The sequence below is a fragment of the Vidua chalybeata genome, chromosome 7 (assembly GCF_026979565.1).
Source record: "Vidua chalybeata isolate OUT-0048 chromosome 7, bVidCha1 merged haplotype, whole genome shotgun sequence".
Lineage (NCBI taxonomy): Eukaryota > Metazoa > Chordata > Aves > Passeriformes > Viduidae > Vidua > Vidua chalybeata.
Window position 1 is genome coordinate 37,069,593 of NC_071536.1, and position 23,651 is coordinate 37,093,243.

The 23,651-nt window shown below is 44.6% G+C and overlaps 1 protein-coding gene across 1 annotated transcript in view; it reads left to right on the top strand.

Moving 5' to 3' along the window:
* EPC2 (enhancer of polycomb homolog 2) overlaps nucleotides 1–14,885 on the top strand; it is a 36,595-nt gene extending 21,710 nt beyond the window's left edge. The window contains exons 4-14 of the mRNA XM_053947808.1: nucleotides 1,435–1,641; nucleotides 2,206–2,354; nucleotides 2,564–2,696; nucleotides 3,610–3,798; nucleotides 4,029–4,118; nucleotides 4,633–4,778; nucleotides 4,879–5,222; nucleotides 8,727–8,863; nucleotides 10,541–10,700; nucleotides 12,292–12,625; nucleotides 13,869–14,885. Of these exons, the coding sequence (XP_053803783.1) occupies nucleotides 1,435–1,641; nucleotides 2,206–2,354; nucleotides 2,564–2,696; nucleotides 3,610–3,798; nucleotides 4,029–4,118; nucleotides 4,633–4,778; nucleotides 4,879–5,222; nucleotides 8,727–8,863; nucleotides 10,541–10,700; nucleotides 12,292–12,625; nucleotides 13,869–13,941 (1,962 nt within the window). The 3' untranslated portion in view covers nucleotides 13,942–14,885. The remainder of the gene's footprint in view (nucleotides 1–1,434; nucleotides 1,642–2,205; nucleotides 2,355–2,563; nucleotides 2,697–3,609; nucleotides 3,799–4,028; nucleotides 4,119–4,632; nucleotides 4,779–4,878; nucleotides 5,223–8,726; nucleotides 8,864–10,540; nucleotides 10,701–12,291; nucleotides 12,626–13,868) is intronic.
* The last annotated feature ends 8,766 nt before the right edge of the window (nucleotides 14,886–23,651 follow it).

The following is a 23,651-nucleotide window of genomic DNA, read 5'->3' on the forward strand; positions in this document are numbered from 1 at the left end:
AGTTGAGGCTGTTCTGGTGATCACTTTCCATGATCAGTATTCATCCTTCTGACGCTGGTTTCACCTTTCTTTGCTGGGAGTAATGAAGTTCAATTTAAGATTTGAAGATGCTTTTCAAAAATTAAGTTATAAGAACACAGGTTTTTCTCTGTAGACACAAGCTGCTCTTGCAGGTTGTTGGAGCCTGGGAAGGGTTTGAGTGCTGCCTCCCAATTCCCAGTTGACATGCCTGATCCCTGGAATGTTAAACTGAGGATGTTGCTGGGAATGCCTTCCCTGCCCAGGAAGGGTTCCAGGCTTTCCTCCTGGCCATTCTGGTTTGAGCAGGGAATACAAGGACAAGCACAGGCTCAGCTTCACTTTCCCAGCTGTGCACTCAAGGCAGAGGTGATTTATTTTTGATAAGAAATATGTTAATGGAAAAAAGGGAGCAAAAGACAAAAAAAACTGAAGTGATTTCTCTGCAATACTTTTCCCTTTTTTTAAAAAACAGTTCAGTGCTTTTTAAATTCTACCACAGATTGCAAAGGTTTTATTCTGCTTGAGCTGGAATTAACACTTGCAGAGTAGCCATGGTTACACTTAGGATTTCCTTAATTTTCCAAAATGTGTTGTTTCCTTTTTTTGCTTCTCCTAATGTAGGGACAAGATTAAAGTTTGACACATTGCAAAAGTGCAAATGAAGTTGTTCAGTTGATATTTTTCAAATTATGGGGCAAATGCTTTTTAAGTAATACTAGGTGCTGTTTTCTTTTTATTTAATGAATGGGTTGAAGATTATATGAGCCTGTTAAACTAATGTACTGTTTAGTGATACTTTTGCATTTATTTAGAGTCTAATTTCCATATAAAAAGCTGAACACAGATTTAATTTTTATCTTTAAATGATCTGTATAGAACTACCACCTAGTGAAATAACTTAGTAAACAAGTGAACATCTTTGTGTCTCCAGGCTGGAATAAACAGGGATGGGCATTGTCCTGTTCTGTCACAAAGTAAACATCTGGGGGGAAAAAATGAAGTAGTAAATTCACTTCTAGGGGAATCAACATTCAACTGTAGAGAATTACACATTAATAAAGGTTAACCAATAAGAAACTTTTTTTGTTTGTGATTCCCAAATCATGACCTGCAGACTGAGTAAGTTCTCTCTGTCCTGTGCATGTAGTTGTTTCAAAGTGTTTTCAGATTCCATGAAAGACTGAAGGGGTTCTAGACCATTGGAGGAAAGAGATGCTGCTGGTTCAGAAAAAATTGGGAACTCTAACTTGGGAAGAACAGCTGGTGGCTTCAATTTCCATCAGTATTTTTTCATCCCTTTACTCTGGTGCTGGAAAATAACGACGTTTATCCAGAATGTGCACGATTGGTGTGATTGTGGTGACTTCCCCTGCAGCCCCATCTGACCTGGACCTTGTCCCTGTTCCCCTGCAGCTTGTAACCCTTCAGGAGGCCAAACTGCTGCTCAACGAGGACGATTACCTGATCAAGGCTGTCTATGACTACTGGGTGAGGAAGCGCAAGAACTGCCGGGGGCCCTCCCTCATCCCCCAGATCAAGCAGGAGAAGAGGGATGGCTCCACCAACAACGACCCCTACGTGGCCTTCCGGAGGAGAACTGAGAAGATGCAGACCAGAAAGGTGACTTGGCAGACCCTGCTGTTGGAATTGTGCATTTCTCCCTTGGTAGGGGATAATTTGGATCCCTGTCCAGCATCTTGCGGGGGACAATTTACTGTCCATCCATTTTTTGAGCTGAAACTCAGAGCAATGCCTGGCACACAAACAACCTGCTGGGTTGGAAGCTTTCTTTTCTGTGGGAAAAGGAGAAACAATTTCCCAGTTTTTGTATTTGTAGCATGGAATGATTTGAACCAGGAAATCTGTAATCACCCAGCATTTTGCTTTGTACACATGCACAGCCTTACTGTGTGGGGAAAGTGTTGTGGACTTGAATTCCTTGTTCTGACAAACTTCCACTGGGTTCTTCTCAAAGTTCTTTGCAAAGTTCTTCTCAGTTTACTCTTAAAACTGGGTTTGTTTGCTTTTTGTGGCTCTGTTTGCCAAGTAGGATCTGCTTTAAGAAAAGCTGCTTTGGAGTGTCCTCATGAGCCTCGTTTGCAGCAGCATTATATAACTTTATATTTGCAGTTTGTGCCTCACGGCTTTTGCTTTTGACTAAAAATTTGTTTCATCTCTCAACAGAACCGAAAGAACGATGAAGCATCTTATGAGAAGATGTTGAAATTAAGGAGGGAGTTTAGCAGAGCCATTACAATTTTGGAGATGATTAAGAGGAGAGAGAAAACAAAACGGGAGCTGTTGCATTTAACATTGGAAGTTGTGGAGAAAAGGTAAAATTCCAGACTATAAAAACCAAGGTTTTAAATTTTCATTAAATGGCTTTGAAATAATCTCTCATAATTTATTTATTGTAGCAGCATAAACTTCAAAAACTAAAAGAAAGGGGGGTTTGTGTAGACAGTTGGAAGACACTGGTTTGTGGCTTTCAGACATTTCTCAGTAGAAATGCAGCCCTATAGTTTTAGTCCTCCTTTTTCAGGTACCATTTGGGTGATTATGGAGGTGAAATCCTCAATGAAGTGAAGCTGAACAGACCTGAAAAAGACATGGGCACAACTCCATCATCTCTCCACAATGGGAACCACCACAAAGTTCAAGAATGTAAAGTTAAGGTAAGAATTTTTTCCCTGCTTTGAGTCTCTTGTTCCTGGGATCATCGTCCCTTTGGATATGCTTTGAATTCAGACCTGTCCCTGAAGAAATAACCTGAAATTTTAGGAGTTCAAATGCTTGGGGGTGAGGCTGAGAGCTGAAGACCTCTAGAAATTTGTATTTAGCACCTGCGACACCTAGTGGTCCCAGAATTCCACACAAAGCCCGGGATGCCTGGTTCTCCAGGAATTTTGGCATTCCTCGTGTTCCTCCTCTGCTTCCCAAGCTGAGCTCCATTACTGGAGTTCGTTTCAGTCAGGCTGTTATTGGTGAATGTTAATCCAGGGTAAATTTCAACACTTTTTATGCCTGCACTCCTTCAAATGGAGAATTTTGCAAGTGAAATAATCTTTTCAAATGGGAGCTTTGAAGTTTAATAACATTTGTGTTCAAGTGGACAGTTCAGTATCGACGGAATAATTGCTCACTGCAGAGGGCTTATGTGAGAAAAATCTTAAATAGCCAGCCCAAATACCATCACATCTGTTCCAAAGTGTCAGCTCTGTGAGAAACAGGAAACAAATTAAATAGTTTCTTTTGAACATGTCCAAGCAGTTCAGAAAATTGAAAATGCTGGGGAAAAATGAGATCTCAGAAAATAATTGGAAGAGGAATTTCAATGACAGTACACTGAGTGCAGTGCAGAGTGAGGAGCCTCTCAGGCAGTGACGTGGCTTGAGAGCTCTCTGATTATTAATAAATACCTGTAAAAACAATCAGAGGAAAGGTTCTGGGGTTTAATGTGTTCAGTGAATTTTGCACGATGTGTCTCAAATACCTGCAGAGCCTTTGGAAGACAAACAGCCTGTCCTGAGTAATGAAATTTGCTCATGCTTGTGGTTTTAGAATTTTCTGTTTGTTTTCCCCGAGCAGCATCCTCACCACTCCTCTCTGAAGGAGGAGGTGTCCGATGTGGTCCGTCAGAAGAAGAAGTACCTGAAGAAGCCCAAGCTGGAGTGTGTGGTGACCCCTCAGCCCCTGGCTGAGCCCTTGCCCGTGCTCAGCAAGAGTGACATCAAACAGTACGACTTCCACAGCTCCGATGAGGACGAGTTCCCACAGGTAACCCCCACAATCTCAGTGAACACGGGGCAGAGATTCCTGGTAGCTGCCATTTGGTCACTCTGGCTCGTCCCAACTCTGACTATATTGAAAAGCTCCTTGTGTAAACGGAGTTTTCCTTCCAAGCTGTGATAAACATGGCAGTTCTTGTTAAATAAACACAAACATTTTAAATTAATACAATTATACAGATGTGGCAGCTGGGAGAATGACATTGTTTTCTGGTCTAGGTACCCTCACCAGTGTCAGAAGCAGAAGAAGAAAATGATCCTGATGGACCATGTGCTTTCAGGAGACGAGCAGGATGCCAGTATTATGCTGTAAGAATGAGCAGTATTACGCTGTGCTGTTGGGTTTAGTGGTGGTTTCTTTGAATTCAGGTTGGCATAGTGCCAGCGTTGGAGTTCTGTTCCACTCTCACCACTAAAGCTTTGATGCTTTGGTGAGTCCAGAGACAGCTGCAGGAACATGTCCAGAGACAGCTGCAGGAACATCTCCTTTTCTGCTTGGCTCTGAAGGGTCCGAGCTGAACTTCCCACTTGCTTAGAATTCACCCTCCTTTCTTTTTTCCCTTAGCCTGTGAGTTAATTCCTTTGCCAAAAGTTGTTGAGATGACTGAGAACTTTTATTTTCATTTTCTCCAACTTTTCCATTGCTGTTAGATGCAGAGTATTTAACAGCCTAAATATTAGAGTTTATTTTTTAACTACTGAAGCTTTTATTGGTTAACTCAACATAAACCACATGTTCTGTCCTGAAGCCTGTGCCTGATACCCAGCAGTGCCCTAATCAAAGCACCCTTGGAGTATAAAATTGCCTTTCCTTTCTCCACAGCCTCGTTTGGACCAAACGAATTCTTCGTATGAAAGCCCCGAATTGGCAGAGTTGGACAAACTGAGGTTCAGGCATTGCCTTACAACCCTCACAATCCCAAGGAGATGTATAGGGTTTGCAAGGAGGAGGATTGGCAGGGGTGGAAGGTACAGTTGGGTTCTTTTGAATTCTTCATTCCCCTTCAAAGGATAAAAGTATTAAAGAGAGATCCTGAAGCTCATGATTCTCCTCCTCCTCTTTCATCAGGGTTATCATGGACCGAATATCCACAGAACACGATCCTGTCTTGAGGCACATTGACCCGGAAATGCTGAGCAGTTTTTCAAGCTCTTCCCAGACTTTAGACTTTTCTTCTAATTTTTCACGGACCAATGCTTCCAATAAACCTTGTGAAAACAGACTGTCCCTTCCTGAAATCCTAAGCAATATCAGATCATGTCGACTGCAGTGTTTCCAGCCCAGGCTACTCAATCTCCAGGACAGTGATAGCGAAGAATGTACCTCAAGGAAAGCAGGGCAGACTGTGAATAATAAAAGAGTCTCTGCAGCATCTGTAGCTTTATTGAACACCAGCAAGAATGGCATATCAGGTAGGCAAGGATTTGGCTTTTTCTGGGATTTAAAATACTGAATTTTGGGGGTTTTTTTGTGGCTGGACTGATGGGATCTTCAGCACTGGTGTGGACCTGACCACAGCTACAACCTGACATCCAGAAACTTCCCACAAACACTTCTTCCTCCTGCTTTGCTTCCATTAGAATTTGAAGTGCTGGATTCAGACATTATTCAAAGCAGGGATTCTGCTCATATGAAGAATTGTTTAGGTCTAATTAAATCTTAATGGCACTAATTGGCCTAACCTTGTTTAAGGCTAGAAGGATGTTCATTATGAATGCCAAACAAATCTGGTGGTTTCTTAGGGAGGGTGGGTGCGGCTCATTTTTGTTGGCACTTTTCATTTTTGACTCAGACAATTGTAGGAAGTTCCTATGTGCCCTGAGCAGGTGTGAAAAGGCCTGAAAATGGTAAAAATGTTGATAGTGGAAGCATCCAGTGATGAAAAAATTGCTTTAAGCTTAAGTTGAGCAGTGTTTGCATCACTTTCTTCATGAGCTGGAGTTGTAATGGCTCAAGTTGTAACACTGTCACTTTATAATTAGGAAAGAATCATAATCATTGATACTTCAAAAATCTGACAGATTGGAGATCCAGCAAATGAAGTCTCCTACCACAGCAAGCAGCTGAGTATATCCCTCCTCCATCCTGCTCTGTAGGCCAGGATAATTAAATAATAGAATAGACTGACTCTGAATTCTCTAATTTCTGTGGTTGAGGAATGTCCCATCTCTCTCAAAGCTGCAGGAATGGATATTTATTCTCCAATAACGTATCTCTAGAATTCCTGGGTACTGTTAAATTGTTCTGACAGAGGCACAGAATATTTATTCCATCCCAGTACTTCCCCAGCTTCTCAGTATGGTCACTGTAACCTTTAGATTGTTCTCTGCCATGAAAAGATTGGCACAGGAGCATTTTCCTGCTGCATGAAAAAAAACAGATACAATGTATTATGTATTTTCTATAATTATTTTTTGAAAGACCTTGAAGGCCTGAGGAATCACAACTGGGGCAGAAAGGGGCAGTTCAGTGTGAGGAAATTATTGATAAATACCAAGAACTGGTAGAGAAATAGCTGAGAAATGAATAAAACCAAATCTGATGGATTGAAGCCATTTTTTGGAGGAATAGTAATAAACTCGTGGTATAATTTTAGAAATCATCTGAGGAATAAATTTAAATTAAATGGAAATCCCTCAGTAGCTGAAGTGCATTATGCATGGAATTTATGGCTGGGGAGGACCTTTTTTGTCACAGATTTAAATTACAAACCAGATCCTGCAGTTGTGGAACAGGATCAGACACAATAGACACCAGAATTCTTCCCCAAATAACTGAACCAGCAAGAGGCACTGCTGATGGGTTTTCTCACTAGTAAATAGGGAATAAATTTTAAAAGGGCTGGTCAGAGTCTGGTTGTGCATTAAATGAGCACAGGCATTGTGACTGCATTTATTGAAGTCATTCTCCTTGGGAAGTGATTGTTGAAATCAGTTATTTTTACAGCTGCTTTGATACTCTTTCCAGAGGAAGTGGTGTCAGTACTTAAAATGATTTTTTTTTATTTTTTATTATTTTATTTTAGGGAGAACTGGGGAGATCCTTTGATTTTTGGTACACAAGAATATTTAAAATGACCTCTGTTATATTTTTCCCTGTACTAGTAAAGCAACTCTGCTATTCCTTCAAATGGATTGTATAGACAATTTTTTTTTTTTAATTTTAAAAGCCTGTGACTAGACTTTTCTTCAAAATACCTAATGAAAGTATGAACTCTCTTCCAAGGAGAGAGGAGCCTGGAAGTGAAAGCTGAAGTGACTTTTTTCCCCTTTTGTGGTGCAGTTTTTCAGCCCAGTCAGGCTCTGATAAAATAAAACCCCCTGAAGCTGCAGAGCTCTTAAGCCTGCTCAGAGCTCTGCCTTGGGACATGGTCAAAGTTTGCTCTTTTTTCCTCCAGGACCCTCCAGGTGGATAAATACCTGAAATTCAGGCACATACAGGTAGAGTAAGGGAATATTGAATTCTGGATTACCTTCCCTGTATCCTGTAAGAGTATTCCATGACTTTGTGGTCTGTGACAAACTGGGAAGGAGAGGAGATTGAAAACATGAAATCTCACCTTGCTCTTAAACAGCTTTCTATAAAACAAAACACATTTTCTGGGACTTGTTAACTCAGAACTTAAAAATAGAAATATATGTAATATTCCAGAATGCTGTTCTTGGCCCTGGTGCCTTCAGCAATGCCGTGTGTTTTGTCAGGGAATGTAGCAAGTTGAGCTGATTTAACTTGGAATTAAATTCTAGGTAAGAATCTGCAAGAGGAACAAAGTAAAGCTAAATGCAAAATAAACTCAGGTTGGAAATTATAATATTGCTAGAGTTTAAGAGGAGTAATTTTTAAATAATTGGACTTTTAAGTGCTCTCCTAATATGGTTGAAACCTGCTTTAATAATGTTGCAGTAAAGAAGTTTCAGTTCTAATTTCTAAGCAATCCTGATTCTGGTATTTTTTCCCAATGGAATTTCAGGAGAACCCTGAGTACTAAAAGTGGTAAATGGAAGAGGCAAACCCTGCAAGATGGATAAAACTCTGTTTAAATGTTAGCTCAGTGTCCCTGGATAGGAGGATGTTCCTGAGAATCCAGGTGTTTGAGGTGCAGCACAGCTTCAGTCCTGCAAAAACAGAGCTGAGGATAAAGTGTTGAAATGCATTCATGGGAATCTTTGAGAAGTGAATTCCCTCTTCTCTTGCTCCCCAGAGAATCAGTTCCTGGGTTAACTGCACACAGCTCAGCTTTTAGCATCAAACCCCTGTCAGTACTTTCAGTTTACCAAGTGTGCAAATTCTCCAGGGGGAGAATATTAAAACCAGCTTTTCTAACTTCATTCCCTTCATGTGTTGGGACTGTGAGATTACTGGGGTGGCATTAACCTGGTTCCCAAAAATAAACTTATTGTGGCACCCCTAAACTCTCAGTGCATTTAAAACAAGAATTGGCAGAGAAAATCCCCCATGCCAGATGTGTGCTTCCCTCAGGGTCCTTTCTGCTGTTGGCAAAGGGCCACAAGGGGCTGTGGGAAGGGAAATTGTCCAGGAATCTGCCAGTGTTCACTGGGAGAGAAGGCACCCAGCTCAGCCCAGGGTGCTTTGTCCTCAGCTCTGATTTTTAGGCTGTGCTTCTTTCCTGAAAGCCAGGAAAATCATTTCTCTTGAGCTTTTGCCTAAAGCTCAAGGGGGATAAAACCACCAAAGATAGAAACTGCTTAAAAGCAACAAAAGCTCTGAATTCTTTTGTTACAAATCAATTCCATGAAAGAACCCAACAAACAAACACAGCTTGACCTCTCCTTTACATAATCTGTGAAGATTCTGGGTGCATCTGACATGATTTCTGTCATCTTCAGCCACCTTAGCTGCACTCTTGCCTTTTCCACGTGTGTTTTGTGTAACTGTGGCTCCTTTCTTTCCCGTAGTCACAGGGGGCATCACAGAGGAGCAGTTCCAGACACACCAACAGCAGTTAGTGCAGATGCAGAGGCAGCAGCTGGCCCAGCTGCAGCAGAAGCAGCAATCTCAGCATTCCTCCCAACAGCCACATCTGAAAGCACAGGTACTGCTCCCACCCTGCATGTTCCTTTTGTTCTCTTACCAACCAAATGTGACACCCCAGCAAGTGGGGGATGTTTTGGAGGGAATTTAAAACACTTTGCTCGGGGCTTTTTTAACAAGTTGGCTGCATTTTACCAGTTGAGGATGAGACTTTGTAGCTGAATGTGTTACCTGCATCCACAGAGTTACCAGTGTGAAAATGCCAGTGTGTGCTCTCAACTCTCTCTGTTTGCACTGGTTTTGTCCTCCTGCCTGTAAGTGCTCTGAAGAGACTTTATTAAAATTAACCTTCTGAGGTAATGTGTTCTGTTATGAACAGATATTCAGCAAGCACTAAAAATTGGTACCTCTGAGAGGAAAAAGAGAGTTTTGCATATTCTGGCTTCTAAAAGAATCCCATTTTTCCTCTGGAATCCCTTGCAAGGAAAAAAAAAGTTTTTCCATTGCACTTAGTTTTCTGTTAGCTTCTTCCCAATAAAGTATAAAAGCTGTTGCTATTGTCTATTACTAGGAAAATGTGTATTACTTTGGTCATTTTATATCTAATTGCTTGTGCTGGTTGTCCCTTCCCCTCAGTGTTTTCTACTTCAATTAATCAGGGATTCTGTGTTGGCAGATACTGATGACATTTTTTGTAAGTGTAAAGAAACGATGCCAAAATATTTAAACAAAACAAATGAATTTTGGCTCTTTAAAGCACTTCAAGCTTCTGTGCAAAGTCATTTTCTTAGTTCATATAAATTGAAATTGCAGAATTAATGTTCTTTCCAGTAAGAATGGTGAGTCTTTCCAGTAGGAACTGGACTAACAGAGTGGGATTCCAGAATGTGCTGAGCAGTTATTCTGTGGCACAATGGAGGTGCCACAAATCCTGAACATCCCTGAGATTTGCAGCTGCCTGGAGACAGAACAGAGAAGGTTTAAGACATGGTTGTTTTCTTAGAGGAAACATCTCCAAACATAGGGAATCCTGTGTGGTTTGGGTTGGAAGGGACCTCAAAGCCCATCCAGTTCTCCCAGGGATTCCTCCCACTGTCCCAGCTGCTCCAAGCCCCATCCAGCTTGGCCTTGGGCACTGCCAGGGATCCAGGGGCAGCCACAGCTGCTCTGGAAACTTGTGCCAGGGCTTGCCCACCCTCCCAGCCAGGAATTCCCAACTCCCAATCTCCCAGCCATCCCTGCCCTCTGGCACTGGGAGCCATTCCCTGGCTCCTGTCCCTCCAGCCCTTGTCCCCAGTCCCTCTCCAGCTCTCCTGGAGCCCCTTCAGGCCCTGCAAGGGGCTCTGAGCTCTGCCTGGAGCCTTCCCTTCTCCAGGGGAACATTCCCAGGGCTCTGAGCTCTGCCTGGAGCCTTCCCTTCTCCAGGGGAACATTCCCAGGGCTCTGAGCTCTGCCTGGAGCCTTCCCTTCTCCAGGTGAGCAGCACACAACCCGAGTGATCTGTTCTGCTGAGATCTGGCCTGGCTGCATTGGGCAGCAGTTGTTCAGCCCTCATCTGGACACTGATTCCCAACTTCTCATCACTCTGGTGGCACAGAAATATTCCATGTTGTGGAGCATTAGGTCACACCTCGAGGCTGTGTTTATTTATGTGCTTTACTTGTGCGCTGTAGCAATCCTAAGGCATATTTCCTTTTGTACTTGGATGATTGAGAGCCACCTTTTCCTCTTCCTGCAGGGCTCCAGCACCTCTGACTGTATGTCCAAAACCCTGGATTCAGCCAGTGCCCACTTTGCTGCCTCTGCAGTGGTCAGTGCCCCGGGCCCCGGGCGCAGCGAGGGAGCCAAGGAGCAGAACACCAGCCACAACAATATCAACGGTGTTGTCCAGCCTTCAGGTGAGGAGTCCTGGAAAATCCTGGCCTGGAATGAGCTGAGAATGTCAGCTGCTCTTAATTATCATCTGATCTTATTGCTGATTTCTAAAATATTAGGAAATAACAACAAAAAAATGAAATCTCTTAGTTGTTATTGTTTTAAATATTCTTCTCTGAAGTGCTTTGGAGCAGTGGTTTGAATCATGGAATATCCCGAGTTGGAAGAGTCCCACAAGGATGATCAAAGTCCAACTCCTTGCTTTGTACAGGACAGCCCCAAGAATCCCACCCTGTGCCTGAGAGCCTTGTCCAATAGATGTTGTTAAAATGGATAGAAACCCACCAAGTGCTCTTTACCTTGGAAGTGCATTGTTTGCTTTTCCTTTGCTAGTCTTTATCCTCTAATAATCTGTTCAGATCAAAAGTCTAAATGACAGCATTTTAAAACCAGTGTGAATGTGTCATGAAAGAATAAATCAACTGCTTAAAGCATTAAAGTCCTTTGAGAAGGAAATGGAGAAGTTGATTCATTATTTGGTTGTTACCTCACTTGTATATTCAGCCAAAAATGTACTAACCAACCTTTACTGGCAATTCTTCTGACATCACTGTTAGCCTCAGGTTTCACTGCATTTAGGATTTGTCCCAAAAAGTGCAGCCATGGGCACTCAGTGCCCCCTCCCAGCCCTCCTCCTGTGGTGCTGCTTGTGCTGGTGCCATCTCCACGGTGCCAAGAGGCAAATGGGATTTGGGCTGCCAAGACAAAGAAGAGGCTTTTAAAGTAATTTGTTGTTTTAGCTGCTAATGATGTGATTAGTTTTATAGACCTTCTGCCAGGCTGGGTTAATGATAATATGAAATGAATAGAGGGAGAAAAAACACGACTGAATAAAATCAATAAACTGGAGCAGTTCCAGCAAAGAGGGAGAGAGAGATCTCTGTGTAATTCTCTGAGTTCATATCCAAGAGGGCAGTGCTTTGAGGCTGGAAGATCAGGCAATGGTGATGCCTTGGAGTGGCTACCTGGAACAGAGGCTAGACAAGATTAAGAGAATAAAAGTGGGTATTTATTAAAGGCCTTCAATAGCTGCACCTTGGGCAGTCAGAAGCCTCCAAGAGGTTCCACCCAAAATGGACAATGGTCACAAGTGTTTCAGATATAATTAAAAGTTTGTTCCATTTGCATATCAGGGGTTAATCCTCCAATTAAATTTTCAGGTAATGCAATCACATATCCCCAGTTTGCTCCCCCTCAAATCACTTTTGTTTATACTTTTTGGGACCTGAGACAGTGAAATGTCTGAGTTTCAGGCCTAGAGGAATTGTTTTATCTGAGTAAAACAGGAGAACAGCAGCTAACAGGCTATGGAGTTTTAGAGTTATACCCTAAAGCAGTACAGGATCTGAAAAATATTACAAAAATATATATAAAAGCTAAATCCTAAGGCATCAATGGCAATGTGCCATGCTGCCACTTTTCCCATTTTGTGAATCTGTAAAATATGGACATTAATGACTTACACACTCAAAGCATTGCCCTTGAGGTTAAGCTTTGGCTTTTCATCTAAGAAATGTCACGTTTTTAACACCCACCACTTATTCTGCCTAACAGGAAATTCCAGAACTTTGTACTCCACCAACATGGCTTTATCATCCAGCCCAGGGATCTCAACTGTACAGCTTGTAAGGACAGTTGGCCACAGCACCACAAACCACTTAATCCCAGCCTTGTGCACGAGCAGCCCTCAGCCTCTCCCCATGAACAATTCCTGCCTGCCCAGCGCCGTGCACCTCAACAACGTCAGTGTTGTGTCTCCAGTCAATGTTCATATCAATACACGGACTTCAGCGCCCTCGCCAACAGCCTTAAAACTTGCCACAGTTGCTGCCAGCATGGACAGAGTGCCAAAGGTAACTCCCAGCAGTGCCATCAGCAGTATAGCAAGGTGAGTGGGGACAGGGCAGCAGCAGCTCCCACTTGTGCTTGGAATCGTGGAATTGTTTGGGTTGGAATCACCAAAGTCGGCGTCCAACCCGGGGCTCACCCTCACCTCATCAGAGCAGAGCGCTGCGTGCCACCTCAGCAGTGCCTCCCTCACCTCCCTGTCAGCTCCAGTGCTTGACAGCCCTTTCCATGGAGGAATCCTTCCTGATGTCCCACCCGACCCTCCCCTGGGGCAGCTTCAGCCTGTGTCCTCTCCATGGTCGTGCCCGGCTCCGTTCCACCTCCGAGAGGCCTCTCAGCACCTTCAGCATGGCCATGGCAAACCACAAGAGCTGATTGTGCAAATTCACCCCTCAAATAACCTGCCCTGCCTTTAGGCACCTGTACTTTGGGTCAACTTCTGCTGTGTTTGAATTTTAACCATTTCATTTGTCCCTTCTCATGCAGCATTTTCAGGTAGAGTCTGCCAAATTCCCTTCGTGTTCCCTTTAAGTCATTGTGTAGCAATATTGTAATTGCTGGCACATGTATCTTTATATTTACATGTGGATATATGTGTTACATATTTATGTAAAACACACAGCAGAAAAGTGGCAACCCATATCTTACATATAAAATCATAATTCATAATTGTTTAGGTTGGAAAAGACCTTTAAGATCATCAAGTCCAACCACGAAGGTATTTATTCTCACAGAACAGCAGCACTGCTACTCCAGGATACTTAGATGATGTTTCATAGGAGTGGCAGGAGCTTTGCAATTGGCAGATTGTTCTGAAAATGGCAATATTTGGGCTTTGTTGGAAGTCTCTCCTGGATCATATGGTGTTTCAAAAAACAAAGTCATGTTTGTCAGTTGGAAAAGTAAAAAATGGGTATTAGTAAAGGAGTAAAAAATTGGTGCTAAAGCAGTATGGGCAGGGAATTGCAACACTTGGTGCATTACCAGAATAACTGATGCTGAGTTACCATATCTTGACTTTGTTCTTTCAGAAGAGCTTTTAGGGATTTAATCCATAATTTAGGCTGGAAATGGACAGTTAAATGCAATAATCTTGCAGAAGGGACTGCACTGTTGAATAAGAGCAGCTGTTGAATGCCAATATTTACTTCCAAATCACGTTTGCAGTGTGTGTGTGTTAGGGTTCCTGCCTGGTCCAGCTAAGAGCTGTGTGAAAATACAAAAGCAATGCCTGAAAGTGTGTGAGAATCTGCTCTGACTGTGGGCTCCTCCTTCCCTTGCAGAGAGAACCATGAGCCAGAGCGCCTGGGCTTGAACGGCATCGCAGAGACCACAGTGGCCATGGAAGTGACATAACCTCCAGGCAGTGTCCCCAGCTGGGTCATGGTGTGCTCCTTCCTATTCCAGCTGAATGCAAACACAGCACTCTGTGGGTCACAGAGGGCTCACACAGACCTGAATGGACTCCGTTATATCGTGTATTAAGTCGATATATAATGTAAATTTTGTAAAATTGGGAAAATCACTACCTTGTAAAATAGTTTTATTTGTATCATCAATATTATTTCTGTTACTTGAATAGTAGATATTCATCATCATGCTTTTGCACTTGAATTTGCAACTGAATGGATTAAAAAATAATTCTTTAATGGGATCATGAGCATGACATGGGATCCTGCATCACTTGTTTAAACTATTTATTTTGCCATGTTTACATTTTGTATCTTGTACAAATAAATGCAACTTTGTGTCTAAAAAAAAAAAAGTTAAAGATTCATAGCTAGGAAACAAAATTCTTGTAATTTTTTTCTAAAGGAAATGTAAAGTTTTCACTTGGTTCATTTTGTTTCACAATTTGACTAGATGGACTTTTTGGTAAATACTTTAGTGGCATTTCACTGTCAAATATGAAGTTCAAGGCAAAATAGTATTTTCTATTACTGTGCAGGGGAAAGGGATGGATCGATACATGCAAATTTAATGTAGTAACTCACTTTTCCATATATTTTGAATGTATATTTCTATTTATAATACCAGTTTATAAAAAATAATTACACAGGAGAGGAAAAAAAATAAACTGACTAGGAAAATTATGCATCTGGCACATGTCCAAATGTGCAGATCTGAGAAAATTTTCACCTTGATGCCATTTTATCCGAAGACTGCGTATTTTAACCGGCTTTCAAACTGTACCACACCACATTAAAGGATATTTTACCAGGTATGTATTGCATTCTATATCATTGCAATAATTCATTATTGGATGTCTAGCTATCGAGCCATCCCAGGTGGTGGGGGAGGGCAGGGTGGGGGGGGAGGGAGGGTTGTGGCAAGATTGTCTTTTCAATTTTGGAGAGTTTTCCTGTGGCTACAAGGCAAGTAACGGGTTGGAAAAAGTCTGACTGTAAGCGTTGGACACCTTCGTAGTGTAGTGTTTTAGTGACTTTTTTTATACGGTTCTTGTACATTAGATACGTGTAGTGGTGTTTCCGAATGTTTGTTTATGCACTAGTTCAGACAACTTTCCCTGTTACTTGTTCTTGATAAGTGAAAACTGCAGGGAAATAAAAATACATATCAAAACCTGGCCATGGTGCATATGTGGTTATTTCACAGTGTGCAAGCAGGGACAGCAGCAGCTCTGGAGGCTGCTCAGGGACTCTGGTCCTTTGATCCCAGCATATGCACTTACTTGCAGATAATGTGATAATTCTGTGCTAGGGGAGGGAGGGGATGGGACCTGAGACCTGGGGAGATGGGGAATGAGAGTTTCTTGCCCTGCCAAAGAAATGGGGTGAATTTCTGCTGTTTTGTTCTCCTCGTTTGGGTGTTTCTGTATTACAAATCCCGGGATCACTGAGGTTGGAGGGAACCTGGAGATGTTGTTTAGTCCAGACTCACCCTCCCAGGAAAATCTTGCCTATGTCATGCAGTCAGTGTATTTTCCATCTTAGCTTCCTATATAAAGAACTGTTTTTAATCCAAGCTGTGTTCAAACCTGTTTTGTCTTACGTTGTGCGAGTTAAAAGTCCTGGCAGCTAAAAACACTTGCAGAGCTTTAAATCCTGGGAGCTCATCACAAACTCAGATGGCTGAAATTACCTGGTTTTTGCTTAACTGATGCTCTATTTTTATTCCACATGATGTCTGCAGGGAGAGGCGAGGCTAGATTATTCCTGTTGGGAATAGAGGAACCCAAGACACTGCCTTGGTCAGGTGAGGGGTGGTGGCAGCTTTGGGGGGCACCTGTGACTTCACTGGGATTGCTGCTCCCTGAAAATTCCACTTTATCTGATCCTTCCAGGCTTTCTGTAGAGCTGGGCTCATTTCAGGGAGTGGCTGATAGTCTGAAGTATAAATTATTTCTTTTTTTTTTTTTTTTTTTTTTTTTTTTTTTTTTGAAAGAATTGTTGAAAATCTGAGTGTGTAAAAGAAAAAAAAAAAAAAAACTACTCTCCTTGATATCTAGGAATAACCTTGCTTCACTACCATCCCCAAAAGCCTTTGGAGGCTTAATGAAAATGGGAAGTAATTTCCTCTGCAGATTGAAAGCTGTACACTTAGCATGGCCTCTTCTCACTACAAAGATCATTTTCAGTGGATCATTTTCAGGGAAAATTGGCCAGAAGATGTCTGTGAGATTGCTGTGTATCTCTGATTTCGTGTAGTCTAATCCTCATCTAATTACTTAAAAAACCTTTAGCTGGAGCTTCAAACTTTTGATGGATTCTGGGAATATGTGAGGTGCAGAGAAGGATTCCATAAACTCCCGAGGCTCTGATGGTAAGTGCCAGATGTGGAATGGCTTTCATTTAAAGGATTAGTGGTGATGAAACCTTCTGTGAAGCAGAACTGCAACAGTCCTTGCAGAGTCTCTGTGTGCCTCAAGTGCAGGAAAAGGGGAGGAGTGGTGGATGAATGCTGCAGGCCGTGGAAATCTTCATTAAAAAGAAGAAAAAGAAGAGGGAGGGATTAGTGCTAGAAAATCCTTTGTCCAGCAGGGATTGCCACTGACTGAGGTGGTTTTGTGCTCTTTAAACGTGTTGAGGATATGATGGGAATTCAGTTTGGATTCCCTTACTTGTGCATCTCTGCAGCAGGATTGGAATAGGGATTTCTGTTCTGTTGTGTGTTGGGAATATCTTTCAGGTAAGATTGTGGAGTCCTGGCTTATCTAAGCAATTTATGCTGGACTTCATGTCAGGTGCAGAGTTTTAAATGTCAGGAACTAGAAAATGCTGGTTCTTTCTCCAATAGGATTTATATTTCTTTATGGATTGACTGGAGTTTTGGCGTGTGTTTGTCATCCCAACAGGCTCCCTGGATTTGCCTGCGGAGAAACTGTTTCAAAGCTCACTTCCATGCTTCTGCTACTTTGAGGGTTTGCAACATTCACCCTTTAATTGGACAGGCTGGGAATAACCTTGGTAAATTAAAGCCAGCAAAGTGCTGCTTGGGAAAGGAGGAAGATGAGGGAGGGGCAGTTTTTCCTAAGTTGGGTGAGCTGTGAAGATCCAAGTGTTTCCATCTGAACAGAGGAACATGGGGGATAATTACTGCTGGTCCAAGCAGCCAGTTATGTAGGAAACATTGGATGTGTTCTTGCAGGACCCAGCAGCAGTGGGGGGATGTGGAGGCCCCTCCTCTGGTTGGGTTGTGCCACCCTGCTGCAGTGACAGGGCCCAAAATGTCACTCCCTGATGCCAGAGCTGAACAGAGCATTTGTTCCTGAAGTGCCTCCCAGGAGGAAAAGGGAGTTTCAGGATACATTCCCTGTTTTCTCAGTGGCTTGCTTGTCTCTCACTCACCTGCTCCATCTCTAAATGCAATCTCTGTGTCCTTTAGATGGCTTTTAATGGTTTAATCTCAAAAACATTAATAAGCACACGTGTAAGTTGTATTTTGCTATGAATTTAACTCAGTTAATCAGTCTGTATTGTAACTTAGTAACTCCAGTTTAAATAAAAATAAAGAAATTAAAGTAGGTTAAATAGGACTGAAATCTGAAACTAACACAGAGTAACGCTGAAGTAACCCAAATCACTTTTGGAATCCTTGGATCTCAGAACGGTTTTTGTTGAAAGGAACTTTAAAACTCATCTGTGCTTACAGCCAGGGACATCTTCCACTGTCCCAGGCTGCTCCAAGCCCCATCCAGCCTGGCCTTGGACACTGCCAGGGATCCAGGGGCAGCCCCAGCTTCTCTGGGAATTCCATTCCAGGGCCTCCCCACCCTCCCAGCCTGATGAATTTCCTGAAGTTAGGATTTTTTCTATGACTAAGAATAGTAAAATCCGTTTAGTCCAGCCTGCCTTCAATCCAAGAGATTCTGGTACAACTCCAGCACAAGTGGAATTACCCAGGGAGGATGATGGAGAAGGATCACAGCAAGGAGCAGAGGAAAGAGGGAGGCAATAACCGAGACAGATTACAGAGAATTTGTAACAGATAAAAAGATTCGGGCTGATCTATCTGGCGGGAGGGCCCGAGTCTGCCTGCCCCCACTCCGTCCCTGTGCGCGGTGGTGTCAGTTTGGGAATGCTGGGTGAGCGATCCCCTGCGAGGGCGGCAGGGCACGGCCCAGCTGCGCTTCCCAAAGCTCGGCAGCGCCTCGGGCTCATCTGTGACACAGCCGGAGCTGCCCTGTGTCCCCTCTGCTGCCACCCCGCAGGGCCGGGCTGGTGGCAGGGGCTGGCTGTGCCACCGCGGCTCGGAACGCTCCTGCGTCCCCGCATGTGGGCACCGACAGCCCGCTCACACAGGGAAAGCCAGATAAACTTTCCCAGGAATTGTTCTGGGGAGTTTGGGAAGGCTGAGAGAAAGAGTTAAAAACAATCTGCAGCTGGTGTCTTGGACAGTTGTGTCTCACGATAAGGTGTTTACCAAAGGGTGGTTTCCTAATTAATCAATGGGTGACAGGTGTCATTAAGAACCAATCAGGTTCTGGGTGAACGATGTTTGTTATAAACATCGGGAGATTGGGATAAAGTAAGCCTTTTATGCCTTCTGAAAATCCATGTTCCCTTTCTTCCCGTTCCTGACTCAGCGGTGACACCGCACTCACTGAGCCCTGCCCGGGGGAAAAGAACAACACAAACTGCAGCGCTCCCTGCTGATCCTGATCCGGATCCTGATCCTGATCCTGATCCTGCCCTGGGGGCAAGGACACCGCAAACAGCAGCGCTGATCCTGATCCTGATCCTGATCCTGAATCTGATCCTGATCCTGATCCTGATCCTGATCCTGCCCTGAGGGCAAGGACACCGCAAACAGCAGCGCTGATCCTGATCCTGATCCTGATCCTGATCCTGATCCTGATCCTGCCCTGAGGGCAAGGACACCTCAAACAGCAGCGCTCCCTCCTGATCCTGATCCTGATCCGGATCCTGATCCTGATCCTGATCCTGATCCTGCCCTGGGGGCAAGGACACTGCAAACAGCAGCGCTGATCCTGATCCTGATCCTGATCCTGAATCTGATCCTGATCCTGATCCTGATCCTGATCCTGCCCTGAGGGCAAGGACACCGCAAACAGCAGCGCTGATCCTGATCCTGATCCTGATCCTGATCCTGATCCTGATCCTGATCCTGATCCTGATCCTGATCCTGATCCTGCCCTGAGGGCAAGGACACCTCAAACAGCAGCGCTCCCTCCTGATCCTGATCCTGATCCGGATCCTGATCCTGATCCTGATCCTGCCCTGGGGGCAAGGACACCGCAAACAGCAGCGCTGATCCTGATCCTGGTCCTGAATCTGATCCTGAGCCCTGCCCGGGGGGGAAAAAACAACACAAACAGCAGCGCTCCCTCCTCCTGATCCTGAACCTGCTCCTGATCCTGATCCTGCCCTGGGGGCAAAGACACCGCAAACAGCAGTGCTCCCTCCTGATCCTGAACCTGATCCTGATCCTGAGCCCTACCCGTGGGGAAAAAACATCGCAAACAGCAGCGCTGATCCTGATTCTGAACCCGATCCTGAACCTGAATCCTGTCCTGGGGGAAAGAACACTGCAAACAGTAGCCCTGATCCTGATCCTGATCCTGAACCTGATCCTGATCCTGCCCTGGGGGCAAGGATACCGCAAACAGCAGCGCTGATCCTGATCCTGAATCTGATCCTGAATCCTGCTCTGGGGGCAAGGATACCGCAAATGGCAGCGCTGATCCTGATCCTGATCCTGATCCTGATCCTGATCCCGAATCCTGCTCTGGGGAAAAGGACCCTGAAAACATCAGTGCTCCCTCCTCCTGATCCTGATCCCGAACCTTGCCCTGGGGCAAAGCACACCCCAAAACCATCAGCGCTCTCTCCTCCTGATGCTGATCCTGAGCGCTGTCCTGGGGGAAAGAACACTGAAAACAGCAGCGTCCCCCCTCCTGATGCTGATCCTGATCCTGAATCCTGCCCTGGGGGAAAGAACACTGAAAACAGCAGCGTCCCCCCTCCTGATGCTGATCCTGATCCTGAATCCTGTCCTGGGGGAAAGAACACTGAAAACAGCAGCGCTCCCTCCTCCTCCCCTGACGCTGATCCTGATCCCGAGCCCTGCCCTGGGGCAAAGCACACCCCAAACAGCAGCGCTCTCCTCCTGATGCTGATCCGACCCGACTCGGCACAGGGGGGGTTTAAATCACGGCTGTAAGTGACACCAGAAGATGGCATCAGCTGCCTGCGATGCTCCTTAACTCTTTCTGCATCTCCGCGGAGCCTCTGTGCTTTGGGATTGGGTGTTTTTAGTGCTTTCCTGCCCATTCGGTATTTTTATGGTTGCTTTATAACTTCCTATAATGTAAAGACAACAAATTTTTTTCCGAGTTACAGCCCTTTTATTTAGGTGATTTATTAACCCAAATGTAAAGATGGTAACTTGGAAAAAATGTTTTGTGTACTCAATAATGACCTGAAACATTTTGCTGTTTTGTACAGTGGTAAAATCGATTTATTTATTTTGAGCAAATCCATTTTTTTTTTTAGGTGGGCTAACACGAAATATATGACTGTGCATAACGTGAATAATTTATACGGAGATTGAGATTTATGTGTGTACTTTACATTTTTTAAAGTAAGCATATATTGAAGTGTCTTGCAAATGAGAAACAATCCCTGCCATCACAGCCCCAAGCACTTTCTCATGGAGTATCTTTGGAGTGCTCCATTTGCACATCCAAACTCCTGTGGAGGTCTGAGAAAGGAACCCCTGTGGTCCTGACCCCAAAGAAATCCTCACCTGTCTGGTCCAAGGAGATGTTGGGTCTGGGAAAATCATCCTGAGGGTGTCAGTGGTGCAGATCCTGTTCCTTTTGCTGTGGAATTTTTCCCCTGCCTGGCCAAACGTTCCTGTAGCCCAGTCCCTCCTGAGCTGTGGATGTGTGTTCGTGCTTTTGATGATCCCTGGGGATGCAGATCACATAATTCCTGACCCTCAGCTCCTCCTGGCTGCCTCCTCAGCACTTTCCAGCTCACTTCTGCCTGTTCTCCAGCCTGCCTCTATTTATTTTTATTCCTGCTAAACATTTTCATGCTCTGCCTTTGCAAACATTCCCTGGTGCACTCTCAGTGTCCGCGGAACATTAACTCCGGGTGACATTTAAAATTGCCCTTTGTCACGGGGATCCCACCCGTTTGCTCCCTCCTGGGAGAAATCCTTTAACATCCCTTTCCCCTGAGCCACATCTGAGCACCGATGACACCAAGATATCAAATTTCCTGCCTCTGGCCGCTGCTGAGGCCCCGGGATCAATGGGATGTGCATTAACGCTGCTCTCCCTGCTGACAGCTCCTGCCCCTGGCCAGCACCGGTGTCTGCTCCTTGCACGGAATTGTTCAGCACAGCAGAAATTCAACCTTGCTGCTTCCTCCTGCAGCTCCCTCCCAAATCCAGAGCCCATTCCTGGAGCCTGGAAGCAGTGAAAGGGAGCAATGGTAATGCTGAAATGTTCCCTTGATGCCTCAGGTTTGGCTTTTCTATGTTTCAGGCTCTGTGCTGCTTTGGTGTGCAGCTCTGAGCTTCACATGAAGTGTTGCTGAGCTCTCTGCACAGAGCAGGGAGACAAAACAATTCCTTCTCCAGCTGGGCACCAAGGACAAATGATCCAAAGCTCAGGCCCAGGAGCACAAACAGCGTGGGCTGCAGAGAGAAAAACAAGCAGGATGGGACTTGATCACCTCAAGCTGGAAGTGGCCAATGAACTGCAAGGTGCAAATGGAGCAGAGCTGATCCCAGTGAGAGCCCCCGGGAGCGCTCGTGCATTTTGGGACCATTTTGGTTCCTCTTGGCTGCAGCCCTGGCTGGGCTCTGGTGCTGCCCAAGGTGGATCCATGGAGGAGATCCTTGGAATGCTTTGTTCTGTCACTCTGCCCAGCCTCTGCTCCGGGGCAGCCTGCTCAAGGCATCACCCCCATTTCTGTGGCATCACCTCTGTCACAATCCCTGTCCTGCTTTGTCACCTGTCCCCTCCCTGGTTTTCCTGCAGCCTCAACACCTTGGCTGCCCTGGAGAGAAATGGAATTTTCTCATTCCTTGATGATCCCAGTCCTCGAGGAAGTGATTTGTTATTCCTTTATTGTTCCTATTCGTTATCCTGATATCTTGGGGTGTTTACTGAACTGAAGTTGGCTCAGCTGGGGAATTTCTTCAGGAAAGATCAGAACTTGCTGTCACACCATATCTGATCTGCCAGGGTGAGCTAAACTGGGGAGCTGGAGAGCTGGGAAAGTGGGAAAAGGAGAGAACATCCAGTGGTGCTGGTAGGGAGGCAATTTTCATATGTGCAGGTGTAAGTAAGCTCAGAAAAACGTATACCTAAGTGGATTTCTTGCAAGTGTACAGCTGAAAAATGACATGGTTTGAGAGGTGAAAGAAATGAATGAGGGTGAAAACAATAAAGTATTTAAGCTCTGCTTTTCTGTATTTCCATGGTTTTTATAAAGCAGGTTCCCACCAAGCTGTCCATCCCACCTTCAGGCATCCAGCCCAGCCTGGGAGAAGCTCACAGACCCAGGGAAGTGCTGATCACCCCCAAATCTGGCTGAAAATTCTCATTCCTACCAGGCTGCTTCACCTGATCTGGTGGTAAGCAGTAAAACCAGCAGCAGCTGGGTGACAATTCAGTATTGTCTGCACTCCAGACAATGTCACGTTGTTTGTGACAAAGCTGCTGGGAAAAGATGGCTCTCTGCATTCTTCCTGATGGCAGATTATACCTGCTCCGAGAGAAAAATCGAGTTTTGCTTATCTCACTCCAAAATGAGCCCTCCATAATGGAGGAAAATAAGGATTAATTCATCCAAAGACTTGTCTCTTATGACTAAGCCCCTACTTGTCATGACTAACAAATTTGCTATTCAGGGTGAAAGCTTGAAACATAAGAGAAATAAAAGGGATAATTGGTAATCCATGGGAATAAATCCCATTATGTAATAATGGCTTATCACATGCTGCACATTGCTAACTCTCCCCCATGGAATTGACTTTAAGAAGGGTGTGAGAGGCTTTGTTGCCAGCCTGCTCCTCACGTCCACCTCAGGTAATGACTGCAAGGAAGGGAGATTTCCATCAAAATGCTGCAGGATTGTCCACCCCCATCTTAATTGTGCAGCTGAGGGTGACTGAATGAAACTCTGGTGGAAACCAGGCCCAGGAGTTGCTGGAGCTTCTGCAGCTTCCCAGAAGACATCATGGATGTTTGGGTTCTTCTTTAAGCAGGAGATTCTTGTCGGGAGAAACTGATGGAGGAGGAGGAGGAGACTTCCCGTGGTATTTCAGACTGTTTCAAATCCTGTGAGTGCAGGGAAATAAACGAGCCAGGAGGGAGAGCTGCGGGTGATTTCAGCAGGTAAGGAAGGAGCGTTTTTAGGGAAGGAGGATGAGGACAGCCCCCGTGGTGAGGAGGAGCAGGCTCCAGGCTGCTTTTCCCAGATGCTGATTCACACCCGCTGCATCGTGACAAAACTTCGTGTCAACCGAGCAAGGTCAAAGCGTCACCCAGAGGCACCACTGCTCCTGCTGCTCTTCCCAGGAACGGGCACGGAGCGACATTCCAGGGAAAATACCCTTCCACCTGG